The 16,681-nt window shown below is 44.8% G+C and overlaps 1 protein-coding gene across 1 annotated transcript in view; it reads left to right on the forward strand.

The window, feature by feature from the left end:
* The first annotated feature begins 419 nt into the window (after positions 1–419).
* The window catches only part of LOC310782935 (NACHT, LRR and PYD domains-containing protein 3-like), a 130,465-nt gene continuing 114,203 nt past the window's right edge, over positions 420–16,681 (forward strand). Inside the window, exon 1 of the mRNA XM_083643724.1 lies at positions 420–500. Coding sequence (XP_083499850.1) covers positions 428–500 — 73 coding nt within the window. The 5' untranslated portion in view covers positions 420–427. The remainder of the gene's footprint in view (positions 501–16,681) is intronic.

Consider the following 16,681-nt stretch of genomic DNA (forward strand, 5'->3'; position numbering starts at 1 on the left):
ATTTGATTAATCGAGCAGCCCTAACGCACGCACGCACGCACGCACGCACGCACGCACGCACGCACGCACGCACGCACGCACGCACACACACACACACACACACACACACACACACACACACACACACACGCACTTATTAGAATATTGGTGGGATGTATCCTTTATCTCACCCTGTTGTATCTTTGCTTTCATCATGACACTATACAAGAAGTAACACAAATTACATGGAATAACAATTGCCACAATTTCACGTCACTCCATCCGTGGCTGTACCCCATCTAGCCACAACCCACGGATGCCTGCGCCTGCGGTTGCCACAGCCGCACGTGGTCTGGGGCCGAATTTGCCCTTGTTTTATCATCTTTTAAACTTTTAAATACTTGAAGTCTTACCTCCATTCTGTAATGTCTTATAGGTTGCAGAGAAGATGATGTGGCCTTCTGTATCTCTGAGGTGGTTGTTGGGGGTCTGCCTGCTGGCTACAGGGAGCGCAGAGTCTGGTAAGTTTGGATTGATTTTACACACTTAGCCTATGAAAACTGATTATTTATTTATTTATTTATTTAACATAAAGCATTACAACATACATTGCTGCTCCAACCCTCTGGAATTCCCTGCCCCCCTCTTCCCCCCGAGCGGGCCCGGCGGCGGGCTGAACGCTTGTCATCTCGCACAAATGACGCTCTACAGCAGCCTAGGAAGCATGCAATTGAGACATACAGCACACCAAAATGTCGGGAAGAAACGTGGCTACAAGACTCTGACAAGCATTTGTATTCAAACGAAAAATAATTCCAACCCCAAGCATCAATATGTGACACGTGCTGGTTTTTTCAGTACAATCTCGCCAGGTTGAAATCGCGCAATTTGAGGTGAAAGGTTGTTTTGTGAAAAAAGTTGTTTTTCGTTTTTTTCTATTAGTACACAAAGAAGAGGATGGACTATCCATTCCACATAAAATGGAGTCGTTTTAGAATCAGTAAATAGGTATATTTTGTAAGATAAAAACTGACTCTGAGAGAGAAATTACTTCTCGCTGGACACGGCTGGTATTCATTTGCATGCAGCGTTTCGCTGGCTTAATGTCTGCTATTGTTCCAAGTTTCGGCCAATGAGCCACATCAATAGAATTCAGCGTGTTACATGGGGGCGGGGTGCAGCTCTGTTTACATGACAACATGGAGAGCCACTGATGAGGACAGTCTGTGTGGATTAAAATTATTGAAACTTTATCTGCGAGACGAGTGTCCGGCCACTTCATCTGACAACAAGGAGGAACCACAGATTTTATTCACAAGACCGACGGAATCCAGACAACAAAAAGACACACTTGTAGACAACACTAACAACATTTACTGATGCAGGAAGTGCAACACCTCTGGCTTTTCCTCACCTAGTCCTAGGTGAGTTTAATCATGATCCCTAACTATCGTTATGTCTTGTTTCTGTTTTAGGGACTGTGCGACCATCTAGTTATGGTTGAACGTGGGTTTTAGTATCGCGTTCTGATGTGTGTATCGTCGAACAGTAACAAAGAGTATTGAAGGAAAGAAGCGACCATTTATAACAGCAGCGCGGCCATTGTGGCGCGGAAAACAACGGTTACGGGACAATAGAGGCTTGTTGCGCCCCAAAATGGCCGGTCTCTTGTGCGCTGTTGCAATGGAACAATGGACTAGTTGTCGCTTCTTATCAATGCTCACTCTACGCTACTAAAAGTAACATTAAAACGGTGTGTGTTGCTGCATGCAAGAGGGCTCGTGTTTACCATGAATATGACATAAATTCACTTGAACGGTTACACTTATGTAGCTAACATTGTTTGACTGCAGTAACAGATGAAGTCACAGCTAGCAGCTAACAAGCTAACGCTACTGCTAAGTGCTGGTGGCTGTCTGACATTGCCCTAGAAGTGAATTCCTCATTCATTTTCTCCATAGACATTTCGAAAAATCCTTATATAACGAGTTTTAAGGCTTGAACCAAGCCAACCAGTCTTCCAGAGAATCGTGACTGACCATAAAACATTTCACCTTCAACAAAAACAAAAATAAAAGGGAAAGAAAATCAATCTTTTTTTCTCCCATTTTTTTTATAGTAGTCTTATTAAATGGTAGACATGCAATGATAAAATAAATGACAGATTGTTTATTTTTATAGTAATAATATAATTGCAAGAATATTCAGTATCAATTCTAAAGTAATTTTGCTGGGTATATTATTATTATTATTATATTATTCATTCTATTGTTCCAATCTGCTTACTTGCAACTTTAAAGTCAAGGTCACTAAAGACAGTGGTTCTCAAAACTTTTTCCCTAAACTGAAACAATTTTGACCACGGACCCCCCTTTGATAAGAGTTTTGCTTTTAGATGTTTTATTACAGAAAGTCTATGAAACCCATGACCAAAATAGTCATAATCATTATGTTACTTGTGGATGGAATTATAGTGAAAATAAGTATCCCTCTTTTTGCTGGGGACCTGTGACAGTGATGACAGCTGGAGTGGATGGGGAGTGGTTAATGTAAATGAACAGCTACTCCCCCATTATCTGGCTGGCCCAGGGCTGAGAAGTACTCACCTTTTGGCCCATTTCCACCGCTGGTATCAGCGCGGCCCCGCCCAGCTCGTCTCGCTTTTTTGTCTCATTCCACCGATCAAAAACGTGGACAGCCCGGGTTGAGTCGGGGTTGAGTCGTGCTGCTTTTGGTCCCTGCTCTGTTGAGGTTCCAGCGCTGTGGACCCGGTACCATACGGTGACGTGAAAACACTGCAGACGACTGATTGGTCAGGCAGAATCGTGTTTACTCTATCTACTGTCAATGCTGGATACCAGTTTAGAGGGGCTTACCTTCTCTTCTGTTATTTCCATCAGTCTTTTGTGTTGCTGCCTTCGGCTCTGGTGAAATAAAATCGATCTCCTTGCTCAGCTTTAACATGACGGTGGTTTTCATTTGTTTTGAGAGAGAAAAAGTCAGCTCCTCGGGAAGCCCTTTGTAGTTGTGTGCTGCGTCGGCACCGCTAGGCCTGAGGCGGGGGTTTAGCGAAGCCGCGGTCTTGCCTGGTGAGTTGCCGCCGGGGGAGAGGCTTCCCTTCTGCCCGTAATGCAACTCCCGTCCCCCGCACGCAGTGCATGCATGTGAGTTTGAGTAACAACAAAGTGCTATCCATTCTCCTGGCCGATTCTCACATTTGCCCATGTACACTGTATGTCATTTACAGGCACCAGTATTTCATAACCAGTTTAAAAGTTCCTTGTATGGATTTAATTTTAACGTTATACGTTATAGCCTACTTCAGTTATGGGCGGAGGACAGATATGCGGTCGCTATGACGACCAGGTGTGGGCAGAGGCGAGTAAACTTGATATGGAAACAGAGTCTATATCAAGTAGAGACGAGTAAGACCAGGTCGAGTAGAGCTGTACTGTGTTGTTACATGTGGTGGAAATGAGCCATTACAGGCTGATTTTCTAGGAAACTTGATTTGAGGTGTACCAACATTCAAATAAGCAGATCTTCTTCAATTATTTTCAGATTTTGATGTGTGACACATTATTTGCAAGCTTACAGTCTGTAGTTTCATAATCTGCAAAAAAACGAAAAATTACCTCGGCCCACTTTGTACTCAAATTACCAGCCCGTGTCACATATCACCATGTAGCAAAAACAAGTAAACGGTGCATGCCTGCGTTTATGTGGTGATTTGTTTTTGAGAGTGAATGGTTTCTCTCCAAACGAGACGGCTTTCGAAAGCCAAGAGTCTGCTCTTTCCAATTAAGTATAGCTCGTCTCTGAGAGATGAAAACTCGTTTTAAAGATAAAACTACAAGTTATGTCTTACCTTTGCTGTTTTCCAATCAAAAATTGTGTTTGACTTCATAAAAACGCTACTAATTGCTACTCCTAATGACTCTTCATCATCTTGAAGCGTTTTTTTTACAGTCATCGTGTTTACAAAGCCATATGGAGGGTTTTACATGGAGTGGTCATCTTCCCAGAATACACAAGCTTTGGGTTCTGTCCATGGCATTTTGACCAATGGGTTCCCGAGATATCCCTCTGCGTAATGCCCAAGGCTTTGCCTGCAACAGTCCATGAATTTGAAGAAGCCCTTTTGATGCATTTCACACAGTAAAAATACAGATATAAGGCTTGAGGGTTATCCAAACCATAACGCATATTAACTGAGTACTTATAGTGATATGTAAATAGGAGGAAAAAAATGTATTTCAGTCTTCTACCATAGAAAAGTCAAATGGCACCCAGGTCAGGATGCCCAAAATGTGCCCAGATCAGGTCCGCCTGGGCCTACATGTAGTAAATCATCTGTAAAATTGCTCTGGTTCTCTTTCTAAGGATTTGCTTTGATACAAGCACTCATAAGATATTACTCTACTGCTCCATAGAAGAATCTGGCTGCCAGCCCATGATTTTCAGGTGCTTTTCATCCAAAATAGTGTTGTTGTTTTTTGGCAGAGCTTGAATTTTTAATTTTTTGCCATGTTCTAACTGATTTTACTCTGATACAGTACATTTGTAATTGATTCTGACACTTCTACAGCAATCTCACAGGTGTTGGCTAGCTTTTGAAAAAAATAATTTTCAGAAAATACCCTGTAGTTGTGGAGACATACTCCATTCAGTTCGGGCATGTCATTTTCGGCAGGTGAGCTGAAAAATAGGCTTAGGGATTAACAGGTTAACATCCGAAACTCTGACACACTCCTTTCAAAAACCAACTCAAATCCCACCTTTTCAAGAAAGCCTACAATATCTGACTTCTACCTCCACCATCCTCTTTCATTTTGTAACCCCCATATTTGTATTTGTTCTGTATCTGTGTACGTTTATGTTATACTGTATGTAAAGCGTCTTTGAGTAACTAGAAAAGCGCTATATAAGTCATATGTAGTATTGTAACGAGTTCGGCTCTCAAAATATAGGCTCGCGTCTAGACAAACCGAACCCGCGACAAATCACAACATAACTGACTGAGCACAAGGTTATCATACAGGGAGTCAATAAACGGGAGTTGGCTTACCTAAAACCCAGGAGTAGACCTCGGACAGCAGGCTGTGGAGCTCTGACGGTTTCACGGGACAACCCAAGCCGAGGTATGGAAGCTAGCTACAAGCAGCTCCCCTTCAGTAGATTGGGGACGCTATTATAAAAGTATATCGCACACACAGTCACACCCATACGTGAAAACAGAGGGAAAAGACTCTAGAGAATGGGAGCGACAGAGAATACGTGGCTTTCTTGATCACTAGCAAAGAGGGACTGCAGCTAAACGCGCAGCTAAAATGCCACGTCATATAGCCTACCCAGCCTACTCCCACTTCCTGTCTAACCCGGTGCTCAGTCACAAATCACATGACACTCCTAACCCGGGGATATCTGACAATCACAGTATCGACCTGTGACAGTATTATTATTATTATTATTATTATTAATAACTCATTGAGTGCCAGCCACTTTTGGAGAACGGACGCTCCCAGTGCCAGAGTTTCAGAGCGTTTTCAGTGATTTCTCGAGGCCCACAGAATATTGTGTGATATTACTATGTAAACACCGAACACGCACAAAGAACGATGAGACTCTATTGTATCAGGAGCCAAAAAAAGTTTATTGATATCATTTTCCGTTCTTTATTTATCAGCCGGAGAAGATAGGTCAAAAACAGCAAAAACAGGCGTTTCCATCTAGAAGCTGAGATATTGAGCCTTTTGTGAAATGAAGCATTTCAAGCAAATCACTGACTCTGAAGCTAATATTTTCTGACCTGAAACATCTGAACAGTAATTTCCTTCAATATAACAGCACCCCCACCCCCCTCTACTGCAAACTCCTCCTCCGTGGGTGTGTCTCTGGTGGCTCTGCTTGCTCTGCTGCTTGTCAGGCGAGTCTCTGCTGCTTGCGGATCCACGTTCGGATGGCGGCCGCTCGTCGGGGGAGTCTGGATCGGGCTCGCTCGTTTCTGGGGTTTCGGTTGTGAGCTGGGATGAAGCTGCGTCCGATTCTGGGCTTTCTGGGCTTTCTGCTGCGCGTTTCAAAGTGTGCTGCACCCAGAGTCTATTTTCGGAGCCCCCCACCGTTGTGCGCCGGCTCCCAGCGCGACAGCAAAAAGCCAAACCATTCTCATGAGAATGGTTTCATCACGGCTTTTTCTGCTGTTTTTACTCAACTTTCTCTAATCTGGAGAGCACTGTCGCCACCTAATGGGTCGGTAAAATAGGTTATACACATTCAACATGCCCCAAAATTTTACAGGAGATGTATTAGGCATTGATCCACGTCCCACGTCAAAAAACGCAATTGACGACAATCGTCGTCATTGGCACTCTACGTTAGTAATCGAATTGACGACGATTGTCGTCATTGGCACTCAATGAGTTAAAGGGCGTAAACCAGGGGTGTCAAACATACAGCTCAGGTGCCAGAACCGGCCCGCCAAAGGATGAATTTTGTGAGAATTGCACTGAGAAGTCCTTAAACCCAACTTTTCAACATCAGGATTTGACACCTAATAGAAGCAGTTTCATTTTGGCGTCCTTGAGCTGAATTTGTTTGTGGCTTCGTGGTGCAACACCGCCAACCGGTTCTCTGCTCTGGGCCTCAACGCAGTGAACAAGTCAGCGAGCACGCATACCATGGTGTTGTATTTACATTATATAGTGTTTGTAACATAGACCGTTATTGATGCATGTAGGTTTGAGATTTGTCTGGTAAAACAAATTATTTTGCGAACTGCTGCGTGCCTTTGAGCAGGGCACTCAACTCATCTTGGATTTCACTCAGTCAGTCCCTCGTCCCAGACATTGCAACGGTCAAATCAAACTCCTCCAAACACTATGTCAAGTCAAGTCAAGTTTATTTCTATAGCCCTAGTTCACAAGCACGTCTCATTCATTCATTACAGAGATAACTAAGTCTAGCTAAGCACTATCAATAAACAGCATTGAGCAATCTTACATTAGAGAGAGGGGAGAGGGAGAGAGCAGGAGGGAGGGAGGGGGGGAGAAGAAATACAACAGAACAGGGTATACTAGGACTGGGCGATACGGTTGAAATCAATATCTCACCACACTATATAATTGGAGAGTGGGCGGCGCACATTTGCCCAACAGTTGAGCAGGTGAGGCCGTAAAGCTGCATGCTGACTCTCCCAGCAAAGGGGCTGGGAGAGTCTGGCTGGGGACGCTTTCTATTGTGGACTAGAGGGGGAAAAGGCTGTTCAGCATCCACCAAACGTACCATGCAGGTTGCTTCATTGCATAATCCACATCAATCGTTCTCAGCGTGTAGCAACGAGCTAGCGACTAGCGCTGCTGTTGTTATTGTTTCAAAGACAGCGGCGCAGGCATTTGAGCTCAGCAGATTCAACACGTACAGCAGCAGAGACATACAGATTCAACACATACAGCAGCAGAGACATACAGATTCAACACGTACAGCAGCAGAGGCATACAGATTCAACACGTACAGCAGCAGAGACATACAGATTCAACACGTACAGCAGCAGAGACATACAGATTCAACACGTACAGCAGCAGAGACATACAGATTCAACACGTACAGCAGCAGAGACATACAGATTCAACATGTACAGCAGCAGAGACATACAGATTCAACACGTACAGCAGCAGAGACATACAGATTCAACACATACAGCAGCAGAGACATACAGATTCAACACGTACAGCAGCAGAGGCATACAGATTCAACACGTACAGCAGCAGAGACATACAGATTCAACACGTACAGCAGCAGAGACATACAGATTCAACACGTACAGCAGCAGAGACATACAGATTCAACACGTACAGCAGCAGAGACATACAGATTCAACACGTACAGCAGCAGAGGCATACAGATTCAACACGTACAGCAGAGACATACAGATTCAACACGTACAGCAGCAGAGACATACAGATTCAACACGTACAGCAGCAGAGACATACAGATTCAACACGTACAGCAGCAGAGACATACAGATTCAACACGTACAGCAGCAGAGACATACAGATTCAACACGTACAGCAGCAGAGACATACAGATTCAACACGTACAGCAGCAGAGGCATACAGATTCAACACGTACAGCAGCAGAGACATACAGATTCAACACGTACAGCAGCAGAGACATACAGATTCAACACGTACAGCAGCAGAGGCATACAGATTCAACACGTACAGCAGAGACATACAGATTCAACACGTACAGCAGCAGAGACATACAGATTCAACACGTACAGCAGCAGAGACATACAGATTCAACACGTACAGCAGCAGAGGCATACAGATTCAACACGTACAGCAGAGACATACAGATTCAACACGTACAGCAGCAGAGACATACAGATTCAACACGTACAGCAGCAGAGACATACAGATTCAACACGTACAGCAGCAGAGGCATACAGATTCAACACGTACACCAGCAGAGGCATACAGATTCAACACGTACAGCAGCAGAGACATACAGATTCAACACGTACAGCAGCAGAGACATACAGATTCAACACGTACAGCAGCAGAGACATACAGATTCAACACGTACAGCAGCAGAGACATACAGATTCAACATGTACAGCAGCAGAGACATACAGATTCGACACGTACACCAGCAGAGACATACAGATTCAACACGTACAGCAGCAGAGACATACAGATTCAACACGTACACCAGCAGAGACATACAGATTCAACACGTACAGCAGCAGAGGCATACAGATTCAACACGTACAGCAGCAGAGGCATACAGATTCAACACGTACAGCAGAGACATACAGATTCAACACGTACAGCAGCAGAGACATACAGATTCAACACGTACAGCAGCAGAGACATACAGATTCAACACGTACAGCAGCAGAGGCATACAGATTCAACACGTACAGCAGAGACATACAGATTCAACACGTACAGCAGCAGAGACATACAGATTCAACACGTACAGCAGCAGAGACATACAGATTCAACACGTACAGCAGCAGAGGCATACAGATTCAACACGTACACCAGCAGAGGCATACAGATTCAACACGTACAGCAGCAGAGACATACAGATTCAACACGTACAGCAGCAGAGACATACAGATTCAACACGTACAGCAGCAGAGACATACAGATTCAACACGTACAGCAGCAGAGACATACAGATTCAACATGTACAGCAGCAGAGACATACAGATTCGACACGTACACCAGCAGAGACATACAGATTCAACACGTACAGCAGCAGAGACATACAGATTCAACACGTACACCAGCAGAGACATACAGATTCAACACGTACAGCAGCAGAGACATACAGATTCCACACGTACAGCAGCAGAGGCATACAGATTCAACACGTACAGCAGCAGAGACATACAGATTCAACACGTACAGCAGCAGAGACATACAGATTCAACACGTACAGCAGCAGAGACATACAGATTCAACATGTACAGCAGCAGAGACATACAGATTCAACACGTACAGCAGCAGAGACATACAGATTCAACATGTACAGCAGCAGAGACATACAGATTCAACACGTACAGCAGCAGAGACATACAGATTCAACACGTACAGCAGCAGAGACATACAGATTCAACATGTACAGCAGCAGAGACATACAGATTCAACACGTACAGCAGCAGAGACATACAGATTCAACACGTACAGCAGCAGAGACATACAGATTCAACATGTACAGCAGCAGAGACATACAGATTCAACACGTACAGCAGCAGAGACATACAGATTCAACATGTACAGCAGCAGAGACATACAGATTCAACACGTACAGCAGCAGAGGCATACAGATTCAACACGTACAGCAGAGAGACATACAGATTCAACACGTACAGCAGCAGAGACATACAGATTCAACATGTACAGCAGCAGAGACATACAGATTCAACACGTACAGCAGCAGAGGCATACAGATTCAACACGTACAGCAGCAGAGGCATACAGATTCAACACGTACAGCAGCAGAGACATACAGATTCAACACGTACAGCAGCAGAGACATACAGATTCAACACGTACAGCAGCAGAGGCATACAGATTCAACACGTACAGCAGCAGAGACATACAGATTCAACACGTACAGCAGCAGAGGCAGACAGATTCAACATGTACAGCAGCAGAGACATACAGATTCAACACGTACAGCAGCAGAGACATACAGATTCCACACGTACAGCAGCAGAGGCAGACAGATTCAACATGTACAGCAGCAGAGACATACAGATTCAACACGTACAGCAGCAGAGACATACAGATTCAACACGTACAGCAGCAGAGACATACAGATTCAACACGTACAGCAGCAGAGACATACAGATTCAACACATACAGCAGCAGAGACATACAGATTCAACACGTACAGCAGCAGAGACATACAGATTCAACACGTACAGCAGCAGAGACATACAGATTCAACACGTACAGCAGCAGAGACATACAGATTCCACACGTACACCAGCAGAGGCATACAGATTCAACACGTACAGCAGCAGAGGCATACAGATTCAACACGTACAGCAGCAGAGGCAGACAGATTCGACACGGGTGGCGTAGAGGCCCCGTAGAGCGGGTCGGAGCCAATGCAGAGCTTGCAGGGAGCGGAATGGGATTTCCATCCGGCACCGACTGAAATGGTCGGCACCAATGAGAGAGCTAAGTCCACCATGCTGCTTCCAGCCAGTCAGAATAGAGGGACGCTAGAAAGGAGCGCGCTCTGTTTCTAGTCATGATCATCACAGGGGTCAGTTTCAATACATACCAATGTATATCACAATATGGTTTATGTAAGCAAAGTCACATTTAGTAATCCAATTATCATATAATTACCTGGTAATTGCCGTATCCTCACGATATGATACCACTGAAAGATGACAAACGATAGTACTGAATTATCGCCAAGCCCTCGGACATACAGCTGTTACTTATTTCACCTGGCCACTCCGCTGCAGAACCAGCGCCACACCGCCACCGAGGCAGCAACGGCACACCGGAACCGGCAGCAGACCAGCCAAACTAAACGAGCAACAGCTGCAGACATTCTGACCACTCTCACCTAATCTAACTCTAATCTATCAGACTAGTCTGCCCTGTCCTAACCTACTCTAATCTACTCTAATTTTAGCCTCAACAATATAACATTAAAAAAAATCTAGCTCATGTCCCACCTCTCTGCCCACTTTAAATTGTTTTTCTGAAAATACATTGAAATATCTCCTATATGTTGAGATGATTTCATTTTCCAATGCAATGAAAAGTTTTAAGGCTCTGTCAGTGTTTCAATATCAAGCACGAGCGACATGGCCATGCTAACAAGCTTATTTTAAGAAAAATAAAGGTCAACTGATTTTTTTTCTTCTTTATGTTATAACAGTCTGATGAAGAACAAGCTAATCGTAAACATGTCGTCTCCCACCAGAATAGACCCAACCCACCGCAGTTGACCAAACTTTCGGAGTCAATTATATGATAACAATGTGTGGACTATTACAAAAAAATCTGCTATGGGACTTGACAGTGCACACTGCTGTTGTGTTGTGGTTTGGTGAAGATTAGTCTTGGGCCAAAAGCTTGGCATCTGGTCATCCGGTAAACATGTGGAAATGGCAGTTGTAGATCCGGCGGACGTGAAACTTCTCTGTGCTCCAAAAAACAATTCTGCACTGAAAACAGGGCATCATAGTAAATACATGTGATGTGAGTCATGCGCGTAGCCACGGGTGCGCTAGGGTGTGCAAATGCCACCCAGACAGGCCACTGGCGCACCCAAAAAAATGGGGTAAAAAAAGTGTTTTGTTTTGTCTGCAAAACACATGTCAACGCTGTCATGCACTGTGTCCAACTGTCCGCTGCCCTATGTGCCCCGGAGCATCATGGGAAACTAGTTAAGCTGTCGTCCACGTAAAGTAAACAAATGCACGCACAGCAGCAGCAGCAGCAGCAGCAGCGCCAAATCAAGAAGACATGAAACAAAGCTCGCTTTTAAGCTTTTTCGGCAAAGGCAAGAAACGACGAGGAAGAAGATGACTCGTCGTCACCTCCCCCTCAACAAGTGCGGATTGTAGTGCACCCATTCCCGCACCTGTATTGGTGGTGTACAGTGGAGAACAGACAGACGATGATGAAGAAGATGATGCAGCCGAAACAATGACGTTAACAGCGGGGAACGCAGCCAACAACACACCGGAGGTTTGTGGCTAGAGGACACTGACGCTACAGATCTCTCTGCAGTAGACGAACATGCCAACCAAATTTGCGTTCTTTCCCGACTAGAACACTCATTGGAAAAAGTAGGTGAGACTTTTTTGAGATACTAAACAAAGTGGTTTTACATGTTGCCAAAAAATACAATTTAATTGACTGCTTCTACCTGCTAATAATGAGTGCGAAAAGGAGCAAACAACACACAAATATTCCTCTAAATCTGGTTTGAAAAGACCCAATTTTTTTTGGGCGGCGGCCTTATGGCCGCCACCAAATGGTCCGCCCCCTGGCACACCCTGGCTTTCTGTGGCACACCCAATGAGCCGAGTCTGGCTACGCTACTGATGTGAGTTACAGTATGTAGCTAAGTAGCTAATACACAAAAATAAAATGAGCTAATACAATAACATACCCGCTGGATCTGGTGAGGGTCTTAGTGCACCAGTGAGACAGACATGCAGACAGAGAGGTGAGACAAACAGAGAGATGCAGACAGAGAGGTGAGACAGACATGCAGACAGAGAGGTGAGACAGACATGCACACAGAGAGGTGAGACAGACAGAGAGGTGAGACAGAGAGGTGAGACAGACAGAGAGGTGAGACAGACATGCAGACAGAGAGGTGAGACAGACATGCAGACAGAGAGGTGAGACAGACAGACAGGTGAGACAGACATGCAGACAGAGAGGTGAGACAGACAGAGAGGTGAGACAGACATGCAGATAGAGAGGTGAGACAGACAGAGAGGTGAGACAGAGAGGTGAGACAGACAGACAGGTGAGACAGACATGCAGACAGAGAGGTGAGACAGACAGACAGGTGAGACAGACATGCAGACAGAGAGGTGAGACAGACAGAGAGGTGAGACAGACATGCAGATAGAGAGGTGAGACAGACAGAGAGGTGAGACAGAGAGGTGAGACAGACAGAGAGGTGAGACAGACAGAGAGGTGAGACAGACATGCAGATAGAGAGGTGAGACAGATAGAGAGGTGAGACAGACATGCAGACAGAGAGGTGAGACAGACAGAGAGGTGAGACAGAGAGGTGAGACAGACAGACAGGTGAGACAGACATGCAGACAGAGAGGTGAGACAGACAGAGAGGTGAGACAGACATGCAGACAGAGAGGTGAGACAGATAGAGAGGTGAGACAGACATGCAGACAGAGAGGTGAGACAGACAGAGAGGTGAGACAGACATGCAGATAGAGAGGTGAGACAGACAGAGAGGTGAGACAGACATGCAGATAGAGAGGTGAGACAGACAGACAGGTGAGACAGACATGCAGACAGAGAGGTGAGACAGACATGCAGACAGAGAGGTGAGACAGACAGAGAGGTGAGACAGACATGCAGACAGAGAGGTGAGACAGACAGAGAGGTGAGACAGACAGAGAGATGCACACAGAGAGGTGAGACAGATAGACTGAAATAAATACGCGCAGCCATCAAATTCAAATTAATCGTCTAAATTCTCAAGAACAGATAAATATCAGCAGTTAGCATGCTAGGCTAACGACAGATCAAACAGAGACCATGCTTTGATACAATCCTTTGACATGACCCGGATGTGGGAATGGCGGGGCAGAGTTCAGAGCTCAGAGCAGTCGATCTGCAGCTAATAGCATGCGAAACACCGCTAATAATATCTGATTTCCAGATTATGGACGATACATTTGAATTCGATGGCCACGCGTATTTATTTGAGCTGGTCCGGAATAACGTTATATGGATTACAAGGAGCTGCTACCAATGTGAGAGTGAACCAAGGTAAATAACGCTATATCGTTCATTTTCTGTCATTGCATCTATGATATAATAATATGTGCCGCTGCATATCAGAAAATAGGATATTTACAAGATGTAAATACAAGTATTTCAGATGCCCCGTTTTCCTCGTTTTCAAGTCGCTGTTCAAAACAAATTATCGTTCAATGCAAGGGAATCAAACCGGACTCATCAGGGTGACTTAAAAATCATATTTAAAGCTGGAAATAAGGTCCAGGTTGTACAAAACTGGAATTCTCCTTTAAGACATGTGGAGTAATCCGAGTTTAGCTGCATTATTGAAGTGTGTTGTAGACAGGTTATACATCTTAATCGTAGTATGACGTCCTATCGGAGTTTTCGCAGCATTTTGCGACACGTATGGCAGTCAAACCGCTTGACGACGCACGCTGTAGCTTGAGCTTCCAACAAGTGTTATGCAATTTGTTTACAGAAGAAAAGATGGCTGCCAGCGGTAAAAAGAAGTCCCAACATGTTGTCCCTAACACGCTAGAAACATGACAGAAGAAAAGATGGCTGCCGGTGGCAAAAATAAGTCCCAACATGTTGTCCCTAACACGGTAGTCTCACAGGAGCCAGCCGTAGATATGATCTACATCTGGAACACAACTCGGAAAAGTGGTTAACGCCCGCCCCCCCCAAATGCCTGACAGACATACTGTACACTATGAATTGACCAACCACAGACGGCATGCCAGACCTCCCTAACAGCCTAACTATGCCTTTAAAGTTTAAAGGCACAGTTTTGCACATATTGTTTACACATCGTCATCGCAATGTGCGCATGCGCAATAGTCACATCACTCTCACTTTAGGGGTGGAGCCTACTGAGTGAAATGCAGGCTCTCTCAAAGGAGAGAGATGCCCCGCTACTGTACTCACTCATTTAGTGCTTAGCTTCAACACAACAAACATGGACAGAGAGCTAAATTTAATTATTTTTGCTTAATTTGCGTTGCTGATGACAACCTGTCTGTAAACGATGTGATTGATTGCGGAGGTGGACGCGTCCACAGTTTGCAGCGCACTAGCATACAGCAGGCTGGCTACTGTAACTCAACATGTCCTTGGAGTGGAGATATTTACTCTTGAAACACCAAAAAGCAAGACAGCAACTTATAATGACACGAAGGCTAAAGTGATTACTGAGAAGTTGTCTGTGTATCACTGCAGCTCCCTCTCCCCCTCAGTCTCTGATGTATCAGATGATAGCAGTTACGGATAGCAGTTTCAGTTAGTCATACATAGCGACTCATTTACACAAAACATTTCAGTGAAAATAAAAAGACAAGAGACATGTCTGGGCAATTAAATGTATAATTATTACTTTTCACAAATTAATTGTTTGTCACCAGTCCTGCTGCATGTGAATCCTTTTCTTTCTGTACTGCCATGCGCTCCAAAATCGGAACTCCCCAGATGCAGAGTGTAGGGTAGAGGGTAGTTTCTGGAGGACTGAAGACTGTAAAGAAAGATAAGATGTTGAATGACTATGTTGGTCATATTTAAATAAAAAAGAATTACATGAGCCCTAACCCAGCCCTAACGGCATACATGTTGTCTTTCCCTGGCTTTAAAAGCTGCATTACACTAAGTGAAGTGTAGGCTAGTGACATTTTAAATTAGAAAATCAGATGGACTCCTCTACAAAATCACCCCAATCATTCTAGAAGTATTATTTTCTTTAAAATAGAGCTAATCTGGTGAAAATCTCTATTTTTTCATATCGCAATATATATCGCAGGCGCGGGAAATATCGCAATGTCAGTCTTTTCCAATATCATGCAGCCCTAGATCATGTCCACGACCAGTTAAGGAGTTTCCAGAGGTAAGCTCCCGTTTTACTTCGTTTCGAACTTCGGAATCTCACACTATGCCAAGTTGCTCCATGCAACGCCCTACTGGACGTCTATTTTTCCCAAAAATTGATCCCTATAAAATCCTCCATTACGCCTGGGGGCCATGGCATGGGAGCGGCCACTCGCTCCGCCCCGTGACGACACGTCACGCCCGCACCGCTGCCAAATCGTCACTTTTGCTTTGTCCAGCAGCCTGTTGAAACACATTCTGTTTCCCTCTTGACTCTCGACTAGCTTCGGTTAGCTTTTAGCCAGCAGTGACACCTGTCCCCTCGTGTTCCATAAAACCCAAAGCGGAGTGGAGGACTGCACGACTTGGTCGAACCAGCCCTCTTCGCCAGGAACGGCAGGACCCAAAGCTAAGTTTTCTCTCGTGCTGTACAGCTAGCGTGGTATGGTATGGTATGGTGTTTATTCTTAATCCCTGAGGGGAAACATGGTTTGCACTAGAGCGAGTACAGATACACAAACAGGAAACAGTGACATACAGCACAATACGAGTTACATAACACAAGCAAAAAGAGAGCCTCACAATACAGAGCTAGCAGTGTTCATTAAATAATTTTTACAGCAGCAGGAACAAAGGACCTTCTAAATCGCTCAGTAGAGCACCGAGGCATCAAAAGCCTATCACTAAACTGGCTAGCTATTAGCTGTTGAGTTACGCTAGCCTGAGCTAAATTACCTCCCCGGCCGGGGTTGTGTATAGTTAGCTTAGCTGCCCGCCTAGCGCTAGCATCTACTGTTGCCCGCACCGTAGCTTGTAGCCATTGCTAGGTTAGCCGAAAATCACTTCATGCTTTT

Source organism: Poromitra crassiceps (assembly GCF_964638095.1).
Source record: "Poromitra crassiceps genome assembly, chromosome: 9".
Lineage (NCBI taxonomy): Eukaryota > Metazoa > Chordata > Actinopteri > Beryciformes > Melamphaidae > Poromitra > Poromitra crassiceps.